Source organism: Lucilia sericata, unplaced genomic scaffold (assembly GCF_015586225.1).
Source record: "Lucilia sericata isolate MDLA Ls3-8-SP2 unplaced genomic scaffold, ASM1558622v1 Contig000179F_arrow, whole genome shotgun sequence".
Lineage (NCBI taxonomy): Eukaryota > Metazoa > Arthropoda > Insecta > Diptera > Calliphoridae > Lucilia > Lucilia sericata.
In genome coordinates, this window is record NW_023994207.1 from 94,748 (window position 1) to 118,383 (window position 23,636).

At 34.4% G+C, this 23,636-nt stretch overlaps 1 protein-coding gene across 1 annotated transcript; it reads left to right on the plus strand.

Annotated features, from left to right (window-relative positions):
• The first annotated feature begins 526 nt into the window (after window positions 1-526).
• On the plus strand, window positions 527-23,636 carry LOC119601624. Its single transcript, XM_037952666.1, has 4 exons — window positions 527-810; window positions 22,454-22,489; window positions 22,562-22,659; window positions 22,926-23,636. Exons 1-4 carry the CDS (start codon window positions 747-749, stop codon window positions 23,274-23,276), a joined length of 549 nt encoding a protein of 182 aa, XP_037808594.1. The 5' UTR covers window positions 527-746; the 3' UTR covers window positions 23,277-23,636.

A 23,636-nucleotide genomic window follows, 5' to 3' on the forward strand; every position in this document is an offset into this window, starting at 1 on the left:
CGTATTTGCCACTTACACCCAACCTAAGAAAATTTCTTTTATGTACCGCAAATGCATCCTGCAAAACAAATTCAAAAGCAAAAACCAAAGACAATTTGTTTTTCAACCAATGAACTGGTTGGTTGCTTCTGCGTTAAACGCTAAACGCCTCTGTATATTGTCGTTCTTATCGTATGCCTCGTATCTTGTATCTCGTAGGTCTGTTATCTTGTCTTTTATAATTCGTACCAACATCATGGTTGTTTGTTTTTTTTTTTTGCATTCATTTTGTTTAATATAATTTTATAATGGTTTCAGTAAGTGTGCGTGTGTGTGTGGTCATAACTCACACACACATACACATATTAAGAAATATATGTGTAAATGTCGATGATGTATGTGATTTGTAGTCTTTTAACATGGTGGCTTTTCTTGTATCTTGTTGATTTTTATTTTGTTTTTTTTTTTTTTTTTGTTCACTATTCCTGCAGCAGTTGTATAAAAACCCCATGTAAACCATGTTTTAGTGGACAGTTTAAATTCTGCTTCAAACTCTAACGGAAATCGGAAGGAAATAAAAGTAAAACAAATATTAAAACACGTTCTAAGTTTTAATATTACATTTCTATTAGTACAAGTGGACTTGTTGATTTATTTTGTTTGATTTTTACAAAAATTTTTTTAAAGAGGTTAAAGAAATTATTTTTGAAATAAAAAATTAAAACAAATATTTAAAATAAAAAAAGTGTGTGCTAAAAACAAAAGAAATGGCTTTTAAAACATTTTATTTGGCCTTATGGATGTTTCTCATTTTATTTACTGTGGTTAAAGGTAAATTTATTGTTATATTAAATAAAAAATTAAAATAAAAATCTTTATAAAAAATTTGTTGTACCAAATTTTGATTTATTTTAAATCAAAAAACCGAATTGGTGAAAATATCTAAAAAGTTTCGTTTTATAGTGTTTTTGTTATATGAAAATTGCAACAATCTAAATTTTTAATGTGTATAGAATTTGTTTTAAAAGTTGTTATACATTTCACCTTCCTGGGAAGGGTAGGTATAGTGTAAATTTTCCGAATTTTTTAACGAATATTGGAAGGATTATAAAATTTTTGTCTTTTAAAGGCGGTATTGTAAAATTTAATATGGTGAAAAGAACAAAGTCTATTCATAAAGTTATTGAAATAAATTGTTTAAGGCCCCAAATCTTTGATAATTTTAGCAGACAGGCTTTCGAAAATTTTCCGATTTAAAACCAGAAAAATCTGCAAATAATATTTTTCAAAAACTCATTATTTTTCCTATATTTTGTATGTCTTGAAACAAAAATATTTTTTTCGACTTTGTATGGAAATATAATCATTTACGGAGACCACTACGTGATAAAAAATCAAAAAAAAAGACCCGTGTCTCCCAATTTTGACCAAAATCATGTACTCTTTTTTATGGACCCCCAAAGATTTGGAGGCTCGGTGTCATTTTTGCCAAAAAGTGATAATTTTGTCAGGCTCATATCTTCTCGGAATTGAGGAATTTTGTTTTTCTTTCTAAGACAAAGTTCTAGCTCTTGTCATAAAGAAAAACATATAAAATCCAAAAAAATTAACTTTTTTTTCATTTCAAGTGGAAAGTTTTACATTATTATTAACGACACCTGTACGTATACGTGTTAATGATTTATTGATATTGCAAATATTAAGTATACGCCTAATTTAGAGAAGTACTTGAAATATTTTTTTAACACCTAAAAAATCGAATTTTTGAACGTTTTTTTTTATTTTATATATTCACAATTTTTGTTCTTAATGACAACAGCTGTACATATGTTTGGATCTGGTACAATTAAATTATTAATAGATTTTTATAAAATTAAAAAAATGAGATTTAATATCAGTTAAAATTAACTCTTTCATATGCAACACTGCGACTTAGAATAAGTCTGAGAAAGGAATTTAATAAAAAAAAGTCGGCAAGGCCGACTCCAGTTATAAGAATAAAATGTGATTTACTGTTTAGATAAATCGACACAGAAAACGATTATAAGACGATTGGTATAAAGCTCTATTTGTTTGAAATTTCCCATAATTATTCTTAATATTCCATAAATATTCTCAACTAGCTATATGTACTTTTTTAATATCACGAATTGAAGGTTTGAGAAAACTTTTGAAACCAATTCTACTGTTTTTAATGTATTTTTAGCTGATAAAACCGAATCTGATATCCGTTATTCTCTATCACCACATTATTAAATTTTCATAAAACTACAAATGTATCCTTCCTATTATATTGAATTGTATATTCTGAATAATTTATATATAAAAACCCATAGCAGTAAGAAATTAATGCTAATTTTTAAAAATATTACAAAAAAAAAAAAATTTTCTCCGAAATCCTCAAATCCTAATTTATTTACTATTTTATTCCGTTCTTTATGGTTCATATTTTATATTTGGTACACAGTCAGAAGGACTAAAAGATGAAAATGTGTTCATATTCGGAATCAGCACACCAAAACAAATTGCGATTAGTGAAAATTATTTAAAAAGTTTTTTATCGTTGGCCTGCGATATTAATTGTATATTCTTCCGGCTTGAGCTCGGAATATTTCCTTGATGATATATCCCATCTTGGTGTATTGCAATCCCGGGGTATAGAGGTGCTACCAATATCTCTAGTCTGCCGGGACTATAAACTGGTGATGATGGATTAATTTGACACGGGGTCAAACCAGAGCACTAGATAATCTGGTACTACGGGTGGACACTTCCCCGCAGGACTTTGTCTTGACTGGTTAGTTGGTTGAGGTTCCTTCGAGATCCATGTAGAGGCTCTGGTTTAATACCCAAAAAAATACTGATATATCCAAATGCCATATATGTCTGGCTTCTTCCTCCGGTGCTGTTGCCATCTTAACAGATGTCACTGGGTGATGTGACAGAACAACTTATGCTGGATTCCTGAACCCGTTGAGTATCTCTTAAGGTGGAAGTACACACCACGCGATGAGGCGGCACGCCTTTTAAAATTTTTATACTTTTAGCTCTCTACAAGCTGCAAGTTACACACCAAGCCATACAACGCGTGTTATTTCCTTCCAGCTTTACTCGTCGCGTAGTAGGGCGCCAGTATAGGTTAGGGAATTTTCAGGTTGACACTCTGTAGTTGCCTGTCATTCCGTAGATCGTAGAGTGGATCTCATGTAAGTTGGTGAATGATCGGGAAAGACTCCCTTGTCACGGCGGGAGACTAGTATACCTTTTACCTGAGGGAAGTTCTCGGTGATGTTGCCACCACAACATATGCATATTACAACATATTGTTACAGGCTACGCGATTAATGGTTGTCTGGGCAATTATTGTGTTCTTTTAACTTTGGAAATTTCTACATCCTTTGTCACATTATCTGGACATACAGAGGGATCCTGTCGTTTCTCATGTTGCCGAATCAACAGAGCTTTGTGATATGGTTGTATGACTGAGGGACGAGAAATCAGCCTGAGCGGAGGATGGAGACGCTACGGCGTCGCTCATGACAACGCTTATACATTATGGTCCATCTTGGTGTTACATCGAGATTTTGGATTTATCGGGAGCTTTTGTTGGAGTTTCGTTACCCCTCTTTTCTGAATCGACCGTCGCTTCTGATACATCTTGGTGTTACATTATGGTTTTATCTGGTGCGTTTGTTGGGGTTTCGTTACCCCTCTTCTCTGACTCGACCGGCACTTCTCCGCCTGTGTCGGGGTAGTATTGTTGCTACCTGTCATTCCGCAACGTGATCACTTGACAAAAGATTAAATATATCGAGTACTCCAAAAACTGCCACCTGAGTTGTCTTCATCGAAGTCACTAGGGGAAGAGTGACAGACCGTTCTCAAGTCTTCCCAGTGGATGAAAAAGACCACCGTGAAATAAGTCCGTCAAGGTAGTTAAGCACGCAGACATTCTTGAGCTAATATCCAAATTTCTTGAAACGGTCGTGTTGTTATATTGAGCAGATTTATCGTATAAAACTGTAAATTTAATAAGCCTATCAATTGCAATGATTTTCTATTGTAAATTTTAAATCAACCACATACATATTTCTCGAAGTTCAAAAAATAATAATCTAAAAACCATATTTTATAAAACCAATTACCAATCTGCGTAATTTCGGAGGTTAAAACTTCAATAAATTATCGAAACATATTTCTGGAAAGTAGAAGTCTCCCGGAAAATACCATATTTTTTATTAAATATGCATGTTTAATAATTCAATTTCTATATATAAACTAATTGTTGTGCTACTAAATAATTTGCTACTTAAAAACTAAACATATGACTTAATAATGAATTTAACAACTAAAACATAAACATAAGCGGTATACTTTGAACTCGGGCAAATAGCAACAAGTGGAAAACAAATTGAAAAACTTGGAGTGATAATAAATAGTAATAATCATACATTATCTCTCGATTAAAACAAAAACAAACCATAAAAATACAACAACTAATTCAATACCTGTAAAATTTACAATACAAATTATAGCTACAGGTTGTTGTAGTAGGTATGTATTTGGAGCATTAACTGCACACGTTTATAATATTTCGATACATACCTCCCACTTACAGAACCTATTTTTTTGGTTCGAAATGTTTGATGCGTGTGCTAATCGTACGTGTTAAAACAACAAGCGAAAAACATTGTGTTACGGTTGCCAATACTTGTACTATTTTATGTAATTGTTGTTATTGTTTTCTTGGAGTTGTTTAGAACGTCATGTTGTCTGGTTCTCATAGAATGCCACAATGTAAATAATAGTTGGAAGGGTTAATATTTTCATTTTTTAGGTTCTATTTGCTGATATCTCTTGTATTTTGGTATGTTTTTTTGGATTTTTTTCCTATTGTAGATTTTTAGTTTTAGGATTAATTTACGACAGTAATTAAGTTGAGAATGAGTTTGAAAATATACGAGTCATAATAACAGAGCTGATAGAGAATTAAATCGTTTGAGAAATAAATGGTTGAAATGGTTCTTTCCTTGGTGTTATTGTTCCTTTAGAAATGTCTTCCAAAACACATTAAACACATAAATATTTTGTTCTTTTCGACTTCCTCGTAATTCTAAGTCTATTATGGAACCATTAATGACAGAACAGCAAGAATTCCAGTATAATATTGACGTGGAATTGCTTGATGTTAAAAACTTCCTATTATTCAAAACAATTAATTCCTTTCCATTTTCTACCATTACGCATATGTAAGCTCTCAAACACAAACACATATCCAATAACTGCACAGTCCAATCAGTTCCTTTATACATGCGAATGTGAGAAAATCCAAATACTACTTAGTATTTACCTGGGATCATTTTAATTGCTTTGTATTTGTTTACCAACGATTTTCCTAAGTTTTGCTTTAATTTATTAGTTTTTTATTTAATTTTGTATTTAGTAACCATAAATAATAACTGAAATGGAAATATGGGGAATTTCCAACAATTCAATGATTAGATAAAATTTGCCAATGATTTCATAACACTCCTATTATCATTGGGACATAATGAAATTGAAAATATCAATAGCAAATATCGAATACAATTTAAAAAGCCGACCACAATTTTAAAATGTTAGAAAAATCTAAGAATTAAATCTTGTCGGTCATTTATATGTATATTCAACCCATATCGAAGCTCTGGCAATTCATTTTAGAATTGATGGGGATTACAGTTAGTGTAGGAAATGAAACGTAGCTCAGTGTTATTAATTGAATATTCTTCCGGCTTGAGATCGGCATATTTTCCTGATGATATGTATATCACATCTTGGTGTATTGCAATCCCGGGGTATAGAGGTGCTACCAATAAATATAGTCTGCCAGGACTATGACATGGGGTCGAATAAGACCACAATCTAATCCGGTACTACGGGTGGCCACTTCCCGGCAGGACTTTGTCCTTGCTGATCAGTTGGTTGAGGTTCCTTAGGGATCTACATAGTGGCTGTGGTGGCCACTTCTCGGCAGGACTTTGTCTTTGCTGGTCAGTTGGTTGAGGTTCCTTAGGGATCCACATAGTGGCTGTGGTTTAATACCCAAATTCGCACGGAGAAAAAATTTTTGTTTAAAGACTGATATATCCAAATGCCATATATGTCTGGTCATCTTAACAGATGTCACTGGATGATGTGACTGAACAACTTATGCTGGATTCCTGAACCGGTTGAGTATCTCTTACTCGTCACGTAGTAGGGCGCCAGTACAGGTTGGGGAATTTTCAGGTTGACACTCTGTAGTTGCCTGTCATTACGTAGATTGTTCTTTATGATTTAAAGACTGATATATCCAAATGCCATATATGTCTGGTCATCTTAACAGATGTCACTGGATGATGTGACTGAACAACTTATGCTGGATTCCTGAACCGGTTGAGTATCTCTTACTCGTCACGTAGTAGGGCGCCAGTACAGGTTGGGGAATTTTCAGGTTGACACTCTGTAGTTGCCTGTCATTACGTAGATTGTTCTTTATGATTTGAGAATGGAACTGATGTAAATTGGTAAAAGATCGGAAAAGACTCCCTTGTCACGGCGAGAGACTAGTATACCTTTTACATCAGGAAAGCAATCGTAATAAAATTTAGAAAATGCAATCGTAATAAAATTTAGAAAATGCAAGTAATTTACTATAATATAAATAAATTCTTAGGAATTATGTCCACGAAATTGAGTTTCTGAACATCAGACGATAAATTACAACCAAGAAATATTAGAAAAAGCTTGATGGAGGCCTATGTGTATTTCTTCGGAATTGATTTAATATGCAACCTTATATCACTATATGCAATCTATCATTCCATATTTGATACTATAATAAATGGTTTTAGCGGATCTATGAAAGGCTCCTGGACCTGATGGCATATCGGTACTGTTCTTGTATCAGTGCTTTTCGACTCCAGCTCGTCCATTAGCTAATCTCTTCAGCATTCTACACCATGCTTTACACAAATTTCTGGAAGATTCCTAATACAACGCCAATTTCTAAACAGGGAGAGGCCAATATCCTGATTTCTATCGCACAATAGCTATTTGTACTGAACTTTCCAAAGTTATCGTAAGTATGGTTAACTTCTATCTTGTCAAATATTTAGAGACCAGCAACCGACCCCCAGTATGGCTTTCCTCTAAGGTCACTCTAATTAAGATCTTCTGGGTTCCATTCGGAGAAATGGTGTCGTTCTGTTTACCATTTTGGCGAAAAGAGTTCGATAAATTATGACATATTAATTGCATTTGGTAACGGTAATAATTTCTCTTGATTTATTTCGAGCTATCTCAGAGATCACACTATTTCTGATCCCATCAAAAGCTTCGTTCTTTCTCCTACCATATTTCTTATTTTTATAAGGGACCTTCTATGTCAAACTTCAAACTCTGTCTACTCTCTTGCCGATGACAGCAATCATAAGCACAAGGCGGACAATGTTTTTCCATCTATATCTATGGTTGGTGTAAGTATTATGGAATTGGAAACTCTTGATGTTCTGGGTATAAAAATACAGTACGATGTCTGCTGGACAAGTAGTTCATTGAAAGCGTTGTATAGTCTATATACATTTATTCCCTAGAACGGTTCCGAACCCAATTCGTCCATTAAAGGTTTTAGTTTTAAGTTATCACCCTTGATATTAGTTTTAGGAATCTTTAGAGAATAAACACAGCATTTTAAGAACTATTCCTTTTTAATCCAATAGAATACATGCATTTTGCCTGTGATTCTCCTAGTATGGCGTTATAGAGTCAAAATTCGTGATATTCTAGAACTAGTTCTTTCATCAATGAATTTTGTTCTAATTTTCACCTTCGAATCCCTCCTCGAGCATGTTACTTGGATAATCTTAATCCTCCGTCTTTCCTTGGAATGATTTGACATGGTCGCACCCGAGAAGCACATAATCTTGGATCACGGGAACCGGTAACAAACAGGGCAGATTACCGGACTTTGTATTGTTTTGGTTATTAAAGTGGTCCCTTCGGGGTGTAGTGTTGGCCGGGGTTTAAACCCAAATTCGCGGAAAAGGAATGTAAAGTTGCCGAGACAACATATATCCCACATAGGACTGACTTTGGGATTAAGCGTTGGAAATGAGTTGGTGTCAAGTGTATATGATACGGGATCCGTATACCTAGTGTGAGTGTATTGGATGTTTGTGCTGGGTTGAATTGTGTTGGATATAAGGTTATCTTATACAAGTGATATCATTGAATTTTCCTTCCTTGTACGGGTATATTCAGGGTTTACTCTGAGTGAGTTAGGACGAGTCCTCGGTTTATTTGATAAATTCGAATCAACAAAAACCATCCTATCTGCACGGTTGTAAACGGAAGTGATATTTTTGCATTTCGAAAGTTAAGCAACGGGACAGCAATGGTCAGAGATTTAATAGCTCGAGTACTTGAACAAAGTCTTTGTACATGGACCGGCAGAACCACGTACAAAAATTGTCACCGCAGTGTAAGATACACAAAAGAGTTGTAGTGAGTCGCCTAAAAATCTCACTCTATGGATGAAAAAGACCACCATGAAATTGGGTCGTAAAGGCAGGTGTTTACGTGAAGCATTCGATTCTTTCTTCTTCGGAATAGATTTTGTGCAGTCGACATTTTTTTATTAAACTAGTTTCTTTATTGGTTCATTCATAGTGATTTCATAGTAATTTGTTGTTACTGTACAAATTTTATAGAACCAATGTATAATTAGTACCGAGATGTGGTTTCTTAAAAACCTTTTATAAGTACTTAAGACTGACAACAATATTCCGGGAAAAATAGTTCTAGAAGTAATGACCAAATCACTAGTTCTATGGATGTTTTTAAAGAAACTAATTTACGCTTTTTCTTAGAAATATTAAAACTTTTCCTGCGAATAGGAATAAAGTGCTAACAATGTAAAATTAATTAGCTTATTTTAGTTATAGTTTTATAGCCCAGCTAATTAACCACTTAATAAAATTTCAATTAAGCTCAACAACACATTTCATAACACCTTTTAAACACAACGAAAATAAAGATTAAAGGATTTATATAAGTGTTACAACAATAAAGTGACCCAAGTGGACTGTTTATGAACTTACTCTCAAAAGTATGTATGTGTGCAGCAATAAAAGTAAAAAGGATACTAAACCATGCATCAACAACAAGTCACTAAATAATCTTTTATCAACACCTTCAAAACCTAATGATAATGTGGGTTAATTTCCACATTAGTGGGAAAATAAGTGCTGGTATCTCTCTTAAATATTTTATTAACCTAATGTCAATAATTATCCTACACAGAGTGTTAAGGTTTATCACCAAACATTTGATACATTTAACAATTTAATCCATAGAATGTCATGTTATGTTGCTAACGCAATCAGGAGGATTAAAAGAAGACATTTAACATTTGGTTTAAGAAAAGAAAAGCTAAGATATTTGTAATAAAACATTTAACATATTAACTTAACTTGTTGCTTTAGTTAATGGGTTTATATGTATTAAATACAATCTATAAGTAAACTCTTAAATATAGATTCTTAAAATTTGAGACAAATTTTAAGAAATTATTGCTTTTTTAGCCTTTGGCTTTTACAAATAAATATTGCAAAAAAAAAAAAACAATATTATTATGGTATGTAAATAAATTTGTTTTAGATACCAGCACTTAATACATTAATATGTTTTTGCTATATGTGTTGCTATCTTTGCCACCCCTTTTTCGTAGAATTTCTTTAAAAAATCTTTAGTTAAGGGATAAATTATGAACCTTAACTTATGATTAACGCAAATGACAATTCACCTGTGTCTTATTTTTTATAAACATGCGTGTAAATACTTATCCCTGCAGTTCGGTGGTGGTTGAACAGATTGTGTGGGCTTACCTCTCTTAGCCTGGATACAAATTTAGCTGTAATGCCAAGATCCGTTTGGATAATTGCAACCTAAAAGGTTTTAACTGATCTCTAGCTAGATACTGAATAGGCGATTAACTTACTCTCTAAATTACGAGTATATACATACATATAAGACAAGAGGTTTAAACTGGCTTCTCTCTAGACTACTAACTAATATACTCTAAAGTGGACACTTAACTACCTCTCTTATTTACATAGAATACGTAAGAGCCTAACGATCCCAGCACAAAGATGTAGTATAATAATCAGAGGTACAAGTGATAATGAATTGATTCGATTAAGGTGAAACATAGATGATTTTGACATAAGTGTGTCATCGGCGATCATGTGTCTTTGCAAGTATTTCTATAATCGAACCAATGAAAATGATGTTTCATTGATTCAAGCTTTTTGGTTAGTGTGTATTTTTGGATAATAAGTATATTAATATTTTTAAGGAAAATATTATAATATATATGGGACAATATAAAAATAATATTAATAGTCAAAATCACTGTCCTTTCTACATGTTCCACATTCGTCTGAATCCGCACGTCCAATTTTGTATAGCAGTGCCCGTAATCCCGTGTGTCCACACAGAATACGTACCATTATACTAACCTCAGACTTACTCTTTTTGAGGAGGCTTCTTGTCCTGCTCTCGTTAGTTTCACCCCATAAGATCTTTGTGGTTCTACCCACCGTTTCAATATTTCATGAGGACTTATAGGTTTCTCTCACCAATATTTTTAATTCTGCTCTCGTTACGTCAAATGATTTTGCGTTCGCCAGGTTAACTACATCGAGCTCCTTTCCCTTTAAAGCTATTACATTCACTCTTTCATTTCCGACTACTCTCGAGTGGCCTGGAACCCATAAACCTAGCCTCTGGGAGAGTATTCGGTTAAAGATTTCTTACAATCTACTACAAAGATGTAGTATAATAATCAGAGGTACAAGTGATAATGAATTGATTCGATTAAGGTGAAACATAGATGATTTTGACATAAGTGTGTCATCGGCAATCATGTGTCTTTGCAAGTATTTCTATAATCGAACCAATGAAAATGATGTTTCATTGATTCAAGCTATTTGGTTAGTGTGTATTTTTGGATAATAAGTATATTAATATTTTTAAGGAAAATATTATAATATATATGGGACAATATAAAAATAATATTAATAGTCAAAATCACTGTCCTTTCTACATGTTCCACATTCGTCTGAATCCGCACGTCCAATTTTGTATAGCAGTGCCCGTAATCCCGTGTGTCCACACAGAATACGTACCATTATACTAACCTCAGACTTACTCTTTTTGAGGAGGCTTCTTGTCCTGCTCTCGTTAGTTTCACCCCATAAGATCTTTGTGGTTCTATCCACCGTTTCAATATTTCATGAGGACTTATAGGTTTCTCTCACCAATATTTTTAATTCTGCTCTCGTTACGTCAAATGATTTTGCGTTCGCCAGGTTAACTACATCGAGCTCCTTTCCCTTTAAAGCTATTACATTCACTCTTTCATTTCCGACTACTCTCGAGTGGCCTGGAACCCATAAACCTAGCCTCTGGGAGAGTATTCGGTTAAAGATTTCTTACAATCTACTACGGTCTTTATCATCTGATATCAACCTTCAGCCTGTTGGTAAATATGTTAAACCCTGTGGGCGCCATATTTATTCTAATCTTATTTACGCATTCCGTTATTGCTCGGACTTCTGTCTGAAAGCAAGTGTTGTGATTAGGTAATCGTTGTTATATTTCTGTTTCTAGGTCTTTACTATAAGCCCTAGGCCCAATCTGTATTGCAATGGTAGTAGTAAGGTTAGTTGCTCTAATATACCCCTTAACCAAGACATTCAATTTGGGACCATTATTGACATATTCAGTGTCTGATATGCTATCTTTACGTTATTAAGAGCCATGTCTAAAAACAAGTTTAAAGTACCTTCCCTCTAGCCTATTTAGAGACACTAAAGACACAATTGTCTTTCGGATAAATTATTTTGGGAAACTAAAGGGAGAGAGAGAGAGAGTGCCCATACTCTCTACATAACAATCAGTGTATAAATGTAAAAACAAGATTTAAAACGACTTATCTCTAGGATTAGGTACGGACACTAAAGTGACAATTGATTTTCCGTTAGATTACTTTAGAACAATCAAATGTCACTTTCATTTTTACTTTATTATAAAGATCCAAATGTTTCAAAATTAAGTCATGTATCTGGAAAGGATACATTGATACACCCTGAAAAACTGTTGGGATATTTCTGAGAATATGGACACAAAAGTTTTTTTCTTTGTATAGAAATGTGCATGTGAATGATTCACATGTAGTATTATACACACACGCACATTTTACAGCTGGCCTATGGAAAATGGCTTAAGAAAATAAAAAAAATACTTTTTTCGATCTGCTAAAAAACATAAAAACGAAATGTCTCTTATCATAATATTTATGTTAAATATACATAGCTTTAATCGTCGATATTTATTTAATTCATTCAAACTTTAATAGTCGATATTTATTTAATCCATTAAAGCTTCGTATTACTGTCTTTAGTTCCATAAAAATTTTCACAAATAAGGGGGTTAGTCTATATTTAATCGTATTATTGTTTCCATCCAGGTTTCTTTCTTTATTCTTTATAGAACTTCTATCGTGGGTCTATAGATTTGAATCTATAGTCCCATGAAAGCTTCACTAAACTATAATATTTTTTTTCTTTCCTAAAAGCCCATTTTTTGTCGTTGTGTGTATATACTATTTGCAGAATTATTACCCAAGGACGTCTCACATGTTCTAAGGTATTTGTTTAGGTTTTTCTTTTTTTCTTTCTTTCCGTTTTTGGACACAAAGGTTTATCACTACTTACTACCATAACTATTATTAAGATTTGTGTTATATCAGTGTATTAAAAATATGAAATAATAATAAAAATAGCATAATGGGGGAGGTTTTTTCAAAAATTTTAGAAAATGCAGCCAATTTATATTTATTAATATTAGTACATACAAACCTACAAACAAAGATTAATAGTCTCATTTTGGAGCTAATAATAGAAATTCATAGATATCTAGTTAAAGTTAAAATAGGGTAAAGATTAAATTGTAGTTCCAATATATAGATATTATTTTAGAGCGCTAATCGTGTTTCATTATTTGGTACAAGTCCTTATAGACTATAGACTAGACTATAGACTATACTATAGACTAGATTATAGACTAGACTATAGACTAGACCATAGACTCGACTATAGACTCGACTATAGACTAGACTATAGTCTAGACTATAGACTAGACTATAGACTAGACTATAGACTAGACTACAGACTAGACTATAGACTAGACTACAGACTAGACTATAGACTAGACCATAGACTAGACTATAGACTAGACTATAGACTAGACTATAGACTACAGACTAGACTACAGACTAGACTATAGACTAGACTATAGACTAGACTATAGACTAGACTATAGACTAGACTATAGACTAGACTATAGACTATAGACTGGACTATAGACTAGACTATAGACTAGACTATAGACTAGACTATAGACTAGACTATAGAATAGACTATAGAATAGACTATAGACTAGACTATAGACTAGACTATAGAATAGACTATAGACTAGACTATAAACTAGACTATAGACTAGACTATAGACTAGACTATAGACTAGACTATAGACTAGACTATAGACTAGACTATAGACTAGACTATAGACTAGACTATAGACTAGACTATAGACTAGACTATAGACTAGACTATAGACTAGACTTTTTTTTTTTTTTTTTTTTTTTTTTTTTTTTTTGATGCGCCGGAGGTGTGGAATCTTCAAAAGATGTATCCAACCCGTATTGGAAAACATGCACGACTCGCCTAGGCGTCTACGTACTAAACCACACCCCCTTACGTCCCCCGTCCCCGCGGAACTGCCAATTGGTATTACTTCGCGGGGGGGTTTGCCCATTATTGGGTACACTTCGTTTGTATTACAAAGAATTTGTCAGCACACTGTTGCGGGATGCTTTACGTGCTGTTTCAGCATCACGCAATGTTTTGTTTATATTGCTAATAAACGTATTCACTGCGTCCCATTGCTCTTGAGATTTCAACATTATGCTAATTAAGTTGTTCACTGTAATCTTTTCTCCTAGGCTAGATTCTAGAGCTGTTCTGTTTCTTAAGAATCGTGGACATGCAAATGCTACGTGTTCTGCAGTTTCATCATCTTCGGTGCATTCTGGGCACCTTGGGGAGTTGTCGTGGCCAAAGCGATGCAGATAGCTTCTATAGCCACCATGACCCGTGAGAAATTGTGTTAAGTTATAATTTACTTCACCGTGTCTCCGATTTACCCAAATATTAATAGAAGGGATAAGTCTAAAGGTCCATCGGCCGTTAGGAGAATTTTCCCATCTTCTCTGCCAACTTTCAATACTTTTATCTCTCTCGATTTTACAAATTTCCTTTTTGGTAATCTCCGGATTTTCAAGTAGCGTTTTATATATATTTGATGCTTCCCTTACTGTAATATCTATGGGTACGATTCCTGCAACAACATTTGCTGCTTCCCCTGATATAGTCCGAAAGCCACTACATACTCTTAAGCAACTTCTCCTAAATAAGGACATCATACTTTTTCTTATAGATTTATTGGTCTCTTTCTCCCAGACTGGGGCTCCATATAGGAGTATTGAGTTAGTTACGCGGGATATTAGTATTCTACGGCTTTGTCGCGGTCCTCCGATGTTTGGCATCATTCTTGATAATGCGTTTGATACAATCGTCGCTTTTTTACATGCATATTCCATGTGCTTTTTAAAGTTCAATCGGTCATCTATCATGACACCTAAGTATTTTATTGCTTCCGAAGACACAATTGTGGTCTCGCCTACTTCTACTGATAGTGTTTCTCGTTTCCTTTTTCCGCTAATTAGAACAATCTCTGTTTTATGTTCGGCTAGATTCAGGTTTACTGATGACAACCAGTCTTTGATCGATCTGATTGCTTCGTTTGCGTACAGTTGGACTTCGTCAATGTATCTCGCTTGAACAAGTATTGCAATGTCATCTGCAAAGCCTACAATAGTTGCTTCTTCAGGTATTTTTATTCCAAAAATTCCATTATACATAATATTCCACAACAGGGGTCCTAGGACAGATCCCTGAGGGACGCCTGATGTGACATTATAGGTTTTTATACCACCATCAGTATTAACCCACAAAGACCTATTAGAAAAGTAATCTTTGATTATTCTAATTAAATATTCTGGGGTATTAATATATCTCAGCGACGCTACAATATGTTTCCATCCAGCGGAATTGAAGGCATTTTTAATGTCAAGTGTTATGACAGCACAGTACTTCCTTTGCTTGCCCTTGCCAGCAATTGCTCTCTTGGCATTGTCAACGACAAATTTAATTGCATCAATAGTAGATTTTGCCTTTCGGAACCCATATTGTCTATCGGATAAGCCACGAGCATTCTCAACGACATCCAGTAATCTTTCATATATTAACCTTTCAAGGCATTTACCTATAGTGTCCAGCAAGCATATTGGTCTATATGACTGCGGTTCTCCAAGGGCTTTTCCCGGTTTAGGAATCAAGATAAGCTTTTGTTTCTTCCAGTCATTTGGAAACTTTCCATCTAGGAGGCATTTTTGAAATAGGCGAGCGAATACGGTTGGTCTCAATGTAAGCGCAAGTTTTAGAGCTTTGTTAGGGATACTATCTAATCCTGGAGCTTTGTTGTCACCAATTTTCGAGCACATGTTTGTTATTTCTTCTTCAGTAACTTCGACATCGAAGGATTCTATCACAGTTGGAACATCTGTGTATGGTTCTCCTACGGGAAAAAGGACTTCTACTATATTGTCTATAAGGGAGGGGCATGTAATGTTTTGCGATTTTTTGCCTTTAAGTCGAGCCATTACTACGCGGTAAGCATTACCCCATGGATTGGCATCGGCTTCCCTGCACAATTGTTTAAAACATTCAGCCTTGCTGGAGTTTATGGCATTTTTGAGGTCTTTCCTCGCTTGATGATAATCTTTTCTTCTTGTTGGTAGTTCATACCTTGACTTACATCTCTGGTAAAGTCTTCTAGATCTTAAACATTTTTTCCTTAACAAGGCAATATTGTTATTCCACCAATAATTTTCCTTCCTCCTATTGTTTAAACGTTTCGTTGGCATAGATGCATCACAGGCACTCTTTAGTAGTGCTATGACTTCTTCTGCCATATGTTCTACCTCACTCTCTTCGATTTGGTGGTTACTGAAGATGTCAGTAAAAACATCGGAGTCAAATTTATCTTTCGCCCAACCCTGAAAGATTGTCTTTCCGCGAGGTATTTGCGAATCCCTTCGAATAGAGAACACAATAGCCTGATGGTCGCTGTGGGTATAGTGCTCACTTACTTGCCATTCTATATTCCTAGCTAGGTTTGTACTTACAAAAGTCAAATCAACGATTGAACCAGTGCCAGCTCTTCTAAAGGTGTTGGTATTCCCGTTATTTAGAAGAACTACATCTAGCCTTGAAAAGGCATCTAAGAGTATTCTACCTCTCTCATTAGTTATACGACTACCCCAGTCTTGTGCCCAAGCGTTGAAGTCTCCTCCAATAACAATTGGGCTATGGTGCGCAGCGTCTCTCACAATGTTGTCGATAAGTCTCTCGAAGTCAGCGTGCGGTATATTGGGAGATATATAACAGCTATAAATATAAATTCCACCGATTTTTACTCTCGCGAAACCCTCTTCCGGCTGCCTCATGGCATTTTCTATGCACCTATTTCCGCAGGCCCAAACTGCTGATCTACTTGAGGCGTCTCGTTCCCATACATTCCTGTCCAGGTTCTTGTATTGTTCGCAAATGATTGCGACGTCTATTTTTAGCTCCCGTATGCTTTGTGTTAAGAGGTCTTGGGCTGTGGCGCAGTGGTTTACGTTAAGCTGAATAAAGTTCATTTGGTTTTCTTACTTAGAGCCTTCTGGAAAACGGGGCATCTGTAGCTCCCTGCCACATGTTTAAGATCCTTTCCCCCAGTCGCTTTGCATAACATGCAATTTAATTCTCCTTTACATTCTTTTGCGATATGCCCTTCAAGTTCACATTTCAGACAGTGGTGAGATCTATCGGTTTCAGCCTTACAGAACTTCGATATGTGGCCGAATTCCAAACATCTGAAGCATTTAGTTAATGTTACCATTTCCCTTAAGCGACAGATAGACCACCCAATTTTGATTTTACGAAGTGCGAGGGCTCTTCTTGCAGCTTCTGTTGGGAGAATTATTTTGGCAGATTGGGTACCTCCGTAGGTCTTCCACATAGACTTAACAATTTTCTCGTCTAGCTCAGGCATTTGCAATTCTCTGCTAATTGCTTGAGATATCTCTAGTTTTGTAGTTATATCGTCCATATCTTTACATTGTATAATGGTTTCTTCTTTGTGAGTCTTTACATCCACTTTTCCATCTAAAGATGATACAATCTTCTCATTGAATCTATCAGTTGTATTTTTACCGGTTGGCTTTAATTCAAGTAGTAGGTCGCCTTTCTGAGTTCTTCGTATTTTGCTGACCTCTTCACCTAACTCCTTCAATTCGGGATCCGTCCTAATTTTTCGGAGGATATCGGCATATGATGTTTCACCTTTGGATGATATTATCATCTTATCGGGTTGAGGCTTACGAAAGCGTTTCGTCTTTCTATTTCTTACTTTCGTCCATCCTTCCGATGTAGTTTGTTGATCTTCACTGGGAGGTTTGTTTTTGGAAGATACCTCTGTACTCACGAAGACTGGGCCTTTTCCGCTTGCAAGTTGTGGGTTATTCTTTGCTCTCTTCGGTGTTGGCAATTTAGCCGAGTTTTCGCTTTTGTCCTTTTTACGCTTCTCCTCTCTCTTTTTCGGCCAAACTAGAGGTGACGTTTGAGTTACCTTGTCGGCAATAACTCCGCATGATTTGGTGGTGTCGCGGTATATCTCGTCTTTCGCTTTGTTATACACGGAACGCATTTTTCTGACTTGCCATTTTATGGCAAGGTGGATGTTGTTTTTATCCTTAAAGAAGTCCAAAAGATCAACGATAAGGTCTCCTAGTTCTGTGAAAGAATCGGGCTTCTGGTCGGGATACTTCCTCGCTTCTATTTGTGTTGGGGGCGCACTTTTATCCACTGGTTTTCTTTGTGGGGCACTATTCTCCGCATTCTCGTTTTTGCTTGTAGCATTATCTGTTGTCCCTGCCAAGCTCGTAACAGGGGTAACATTGCAGACGCTGGATGACGACGACGGGTAGCCTGCTCGCTCACTACACTCAGCCGCCGGTACTGGAGTCATTACTTCCTGCACCGTAAGTAAATTACTATTCTCAGACTTTTCCATATTGGTTTTATTTTCCGGGATCCTACCCGTAGCGTTTTTGTCCTAACCGCCAGGAGTTTACGTTGCAGCCGACCCTTACATGGGAAACAGACGCTGACCAGGGAGCCGCTCAATGTGAGGCAGACGCTTCTGGGTTTTGAATTGACTAGAGGAACCACGAAGGCGTCACTCTTCTAGCTACACTTCTCTATAGTGTACCTCCTGTGGGGGATGCTTACTTAATGGCGGCATCTATTCGCCATGACGCAGAGTCGTCTTCAGGCTCTTGTAACTTTTTTATAGCACGCCCTCGAACCCTGCCGCTCATGGTCGGGGACTGCTTATCTATCGCAGCTGGCCTACATATCTGCAGGTCGTTCAGCTATCCGCCACCCGCTGACCCCGATAGTAGCCAGAGCTATGGCCCTATCAGACTATAGACTAGACTATAGACTAGACTATAGACTAGACTATAGACTAGACTATAGACTAGACTATAGCCTAGACTATAGACTAGACTATAGACTAGACTATAGACTAGACTATAGACTAGACTATAGACTAGACTATAGACTAGACTATAGACTAGACTATAGACTAGACTATAGACTAGACTATAGACTAGACTATAGACTAGACTATAGACTAGACTATAGACTAGACTATAGACTAGACTATAGACTAGACTATAGACTAGACTAGACTAGACTATAGACTAGACTATAGACTAGACTATAGACTAGACTATAGACTAGACTATAGACTAGACTATAGACTAGACTATAGACTAGACTATAGACTAGACTATAGACTAGACTATAGACTAGACTATAGACTAGACTATAGACTAGACTATAGACTAGACTATAGACTAGACTATAGACTAGACTATAGACTAGACTATAGAATAGACTATAGACTAGACTATAGACTAGACTATAGAATAGACTATAGACTAGACTATAGACTAGACTATAGACTAGACTATAGACTAGACTATAGACTAGACTATAGACTAGACTATAGACTAGACTATAGACTAGACTATAGACTAGACTATAGACTAGACTATAGACTAGACTATAGACTAGACTATAGACTAGACTATAGACTAGACTATAGACTAGACTATAGACTAGACTATAGACTAGACTATAGACTAGACTATAGACTAGACTATAGACTAGACTATAGACTAGACTATAGACTAGACTATAGACTAGACTATACTATAGAGTATACTATACTATAGACTAGACTATAGGCTAGACTATAGACTAGACTAGACTATAGACTAGACTATAGACCAGACTATAGACTAGACTATATACTAGACTATAGACTAGATTATAGACTAGACTATAGACTAGACTATAGACTAGACTATAGACTAGACTGTAGACTAGACTATAGACTAGACTATAGACTAGACTATAGACTAGACTATAGACTAGTCTATAGACTAAACTATATACAAGTCTATAGTCTTAAAAAAACACCAAATTGGTAACAGTGCTTATATTTTATTCCCTTGGCCTTTATTAAAGCTTTATTTCTTGACGTTTTTTGGACTTAATAAAGCTGTTCTTTACTGATCTATAAGTTGTGTAGGTTTTTATGTTATTCAGCTTGGAACAACGAGCATCATATAAAAAGGATAGCCGTTTCGTGTATGATTGTAAAACTGTATAGCAATTGTGAAGTAACCGATTCATTTGTTGATGTCCATCATACAAATCACTTATCGAAAACTTTCTTTTGAAAAAAGTTTTCTGTATGCAGATTGGTATATAATGGATATTCCTAAAATAGTATCGTAACAACCCATTGTGCAAGTTAAACTGAAAACTACATAGTTCAAAAAGCATACGCTTTAAAACACCTTCAGCTACTTTTAGCTTATTTTCCACATCATTTCTTACAGTTTTTATAAACTAGATTTTTTTACATACTATTTTTAATAGTAAGTAATTTGTAGTCGTATTATTGTTATTACAAGCAACATTTAGAGTAGAGCAGGTAATAACAGCAACACTACCAAGATATTATTCATGAAAGTTAATAACGCATATAACACAGTATGTATTAAATAACAACAGTAGTAAGTACGAGAAGATATATTTTCATCTAAACAATGTCATAATATTAAGCTTGTACTACCCACTACCACAAACACAGATACTATATTTTATTTAAAAATATAACTGTATTTATAATGCATGTGTAACTGTTTAGTTGTTACAGTTATTCACCATTAACAACTCCCCAAAGTATGCAATACAACATGACAATGAATTATTTAAAAATCAAGATTTATTTATTTTCATTTTATACCAAAAATAACATCAATAATTTTTTTCCATATTTTTTAATAATTTTTAGGCGAACAATATTTATATTCGAAACTTATTTTAAAATGCAGTTGTATGTTTTAATAAAAAAAAATAACTTTTTATTTAGATTTTTTTTTTTTTTGGATTTTTTGTAATTGTTGCAGACAATTACTGCTGCTGCTGTAAAAAGTTTGTTTAAATATTTATTACTTATTTTTGTGTTAGACTTTTCCCACTGCAGTTTTGTGTGTATGTGTGTTAAAAAAACTTTTTCTTTTTTGGTTTGTGTTAAAGAGTTATGATTTTAAATTTAATATAACGCAACAGGTTGCCATTTTCTTACTTACAGTTCATGAGGGGGAAACTAAACGATTCCTAACTTTGAAAATTATTATTTATGTGTAGGAATTTTTTACATTTATTTGAAAATAAGAATAACGAAAATATCTAAACCCAAATGTTTAAGAACTTTTAAGAACGTTTTCAGTAGTGTTTAAAAAAATTAAAAGTTATATTCTCAGGAGGAAAGTTTATTTGCCCCTTTTTTTGTTCAAAAATGTTGTAATAGAAAATTAAATTTAATGAAAAGTTTTTAAATAATTGAAAACTTAACAAACATTTTCTATAAAAGAAAGCTTAAGCAAAATATTCTAAAAAAAGAGAATTTAACATTATTTATGAATTTTATTTATAACCCAGCAAGTACATGACTTGTACTTACTCAACAAGTTACTTTTCAACTACTACTCATACCCTCTGCATTTCTTAGAAAGAGTCTAGTCATGACTTACTAATTATAATTATGTAAGTACTAATGCCTGCTAAGTACTTGTCTTCAATGTCATCTCCGTGTTAAAATAATTACTTAAAATGCTAGTGTGTTTAAATTATTAAATTATTAGAGGTTGTCTCGGAATTTTGCACATATCTCCGTTCTCGAAAGCATATCAGATAGAATTATTAAAGATTTTGATCCAAAAGGTATCTGAGTTCTGGAGAAAACTGATTGAACAGACTGACGGACATGTCTTAAACGACTCCGCTATCTATAAGTGTCCAGAATATATACATTATATGGTGGAAAATTAATTGTACTGTAGAAATTACAAATGGAATGACAGTTTTATACGTTTGTTACATGGTACATTTTTCATAAAGAAGATGCCCTCATTGGCCACTCCCCTTACTACTTTTGAAAGATTCCAGCAAAATTACAACGGAAACCGCGTTGGAGACACCCATTCAAGTTAATACGTCTGCCTTCTCATACTATAATAATTACTATGAGCAGGGGATCAAATTAAGGTAGAGTTGTGATAGAGTATGAATTCAATGGCAGATGTGCCGCCAGAATATTTTCAAACATTCCGATTTCACGTGCATAAAGAGGACACTGTTGTCGAGTTTGTTTTATATTTGGAACTCATGGGCCCACTGTACGCGAGACTAGTGGTACTCAAAGTTGAACACCTCGGTTGTGAACACCTCGTTTTTAAATATGTATATTATATTTCAATGGATACGATGTTGAGATAGCGTTTTAGAAATATAGTATAGACATAAACATTTAGGAAACGATCCAACACGTGTACGAGTATATCACGTTGTTAAGTTATTCGCTGGGTTACCCACTAGCTCCTGGAATTATAATTTTGAACATTTCGTCAAAATTTGTTGAAGATCGGGAATAACCGGATACATTAAGTCTAAATTTTCAAAAATTTTATATACAAATTTAAAAACAGTTTTAAATTAGTTTGGTGCAACTAATTTTTTATTGCATTGCTAATCTTGTGGTAACTGCTAAATACTTATTTATTCTTCTTTCTTTACAAATTTAGGTTCCTGTTTGGAATATGGTCATTCCTGTTGGGGTGGTAAGTATTTATTATATTCTCTCGTTTTCTTTCTTAACAGTTATTTAACTAGAGTTTAATTATTTCGTTTAGCACATGGTAAACGTTCTGGCAATAATAAAATCTATCACACAGATATTAAGTCACCTACAGAAGTCGATTTTCAAGATTTAAATGGTTTAAGTGAAAAGGTAAGAGAACTTTGATTAAAATCACTCCGAAATAATGTATTTAAAACCAGTTTTCTCAACTTCGAAACTTCTGATAGAAGTTTTGATTATGTGATGACTTTAAACTTGGTCACCAATAAAAACCTACCGACTTCCCCCGAATTTCTTAAAGTTTCTGTTAAATATTGTCTGGGAATGTCGGCAATTTTTGTATGGTTCCAAATTGAAAAGTCATTATAGGATTTAGATGTTTAAAAAGTTTTATAAATTTTATTTTTGTTTCATAGAACACCTATGACAGCACAGAGGAGCAAATAAATGCCTCCACCGATTCTTTATCTGCCAATCGCGAACTGGCAAAAGATATCGATGACCTCATAGAGACGTCCGATAAACCAAGCATAAAATTTAAAAAGTTTCTATATAAAAAACTAAATAAAACAAATGGAAAACAACGAAATATGGAACCACCGGAACATCATAGCGCACAAAAATCCAACAATATGCCCCTGATCAGCGAAAGATGGCGACGTTTTCCTTTATATAATTTAAGACGCCTACAAATCACCAAAGCCGACAACGACTGGTTAAGGGAATTGGAAAGGGAATCACAAACAAATGATGACGATTATATATAAAACTTGGACCTAAGGAAAAGCAACAGGAAAATGCATTAAGTAAAAAGTATTAAAAAGGGCAGACAGACATAACAGCAGCAGCCGCAACTTACAAAACCAAACTCATCAAGATATTTCCCCTCTGAATGTTAAACAATTAAATAATTATAAATATATTAAATAAATTATATTAAAAACAAACCTCTAGAAATTTGCATGTTAAAGAGTAATTAAATATAAATTCATAAAATAAAAAATAATTATATTTAAACTTGTGTAGAGAACTTACTAAGTGTTAGTACTATTTGTGTATAAATAAAATTTTATGAGTAATATTTGCAATTAGAAAAAGAATATACAAACTTCAATCATGTTTCCATA

What these genes read in the sequence shown, in the direction of transcription:
- LOC119601624 (XM_037952666.1), top strand. Translation starts at nt 747, where the DNA reads ATGGCTTTTAAAACATTTTATTTGGCCTTATGGATGTTTCTCATTTTA. An exon ending in TTTATTTACTGTGGTTAAAG is followed by an intron (nt 811 to 22,453) that starts GTAAATTTATTG and finishes TTACAAATTTAG; the next exon opens with GTTCCTGTTTGGAATATGGT. An exon ending in TGGTCATTCCTGTTGGGGTG is followed by an intron (nt 22,490 to 22,561) that starts GTAAGTATTTAT and finishes TATTTCGTTTAG; the next exon opens with CACATGGTAAACGTTCTGGC.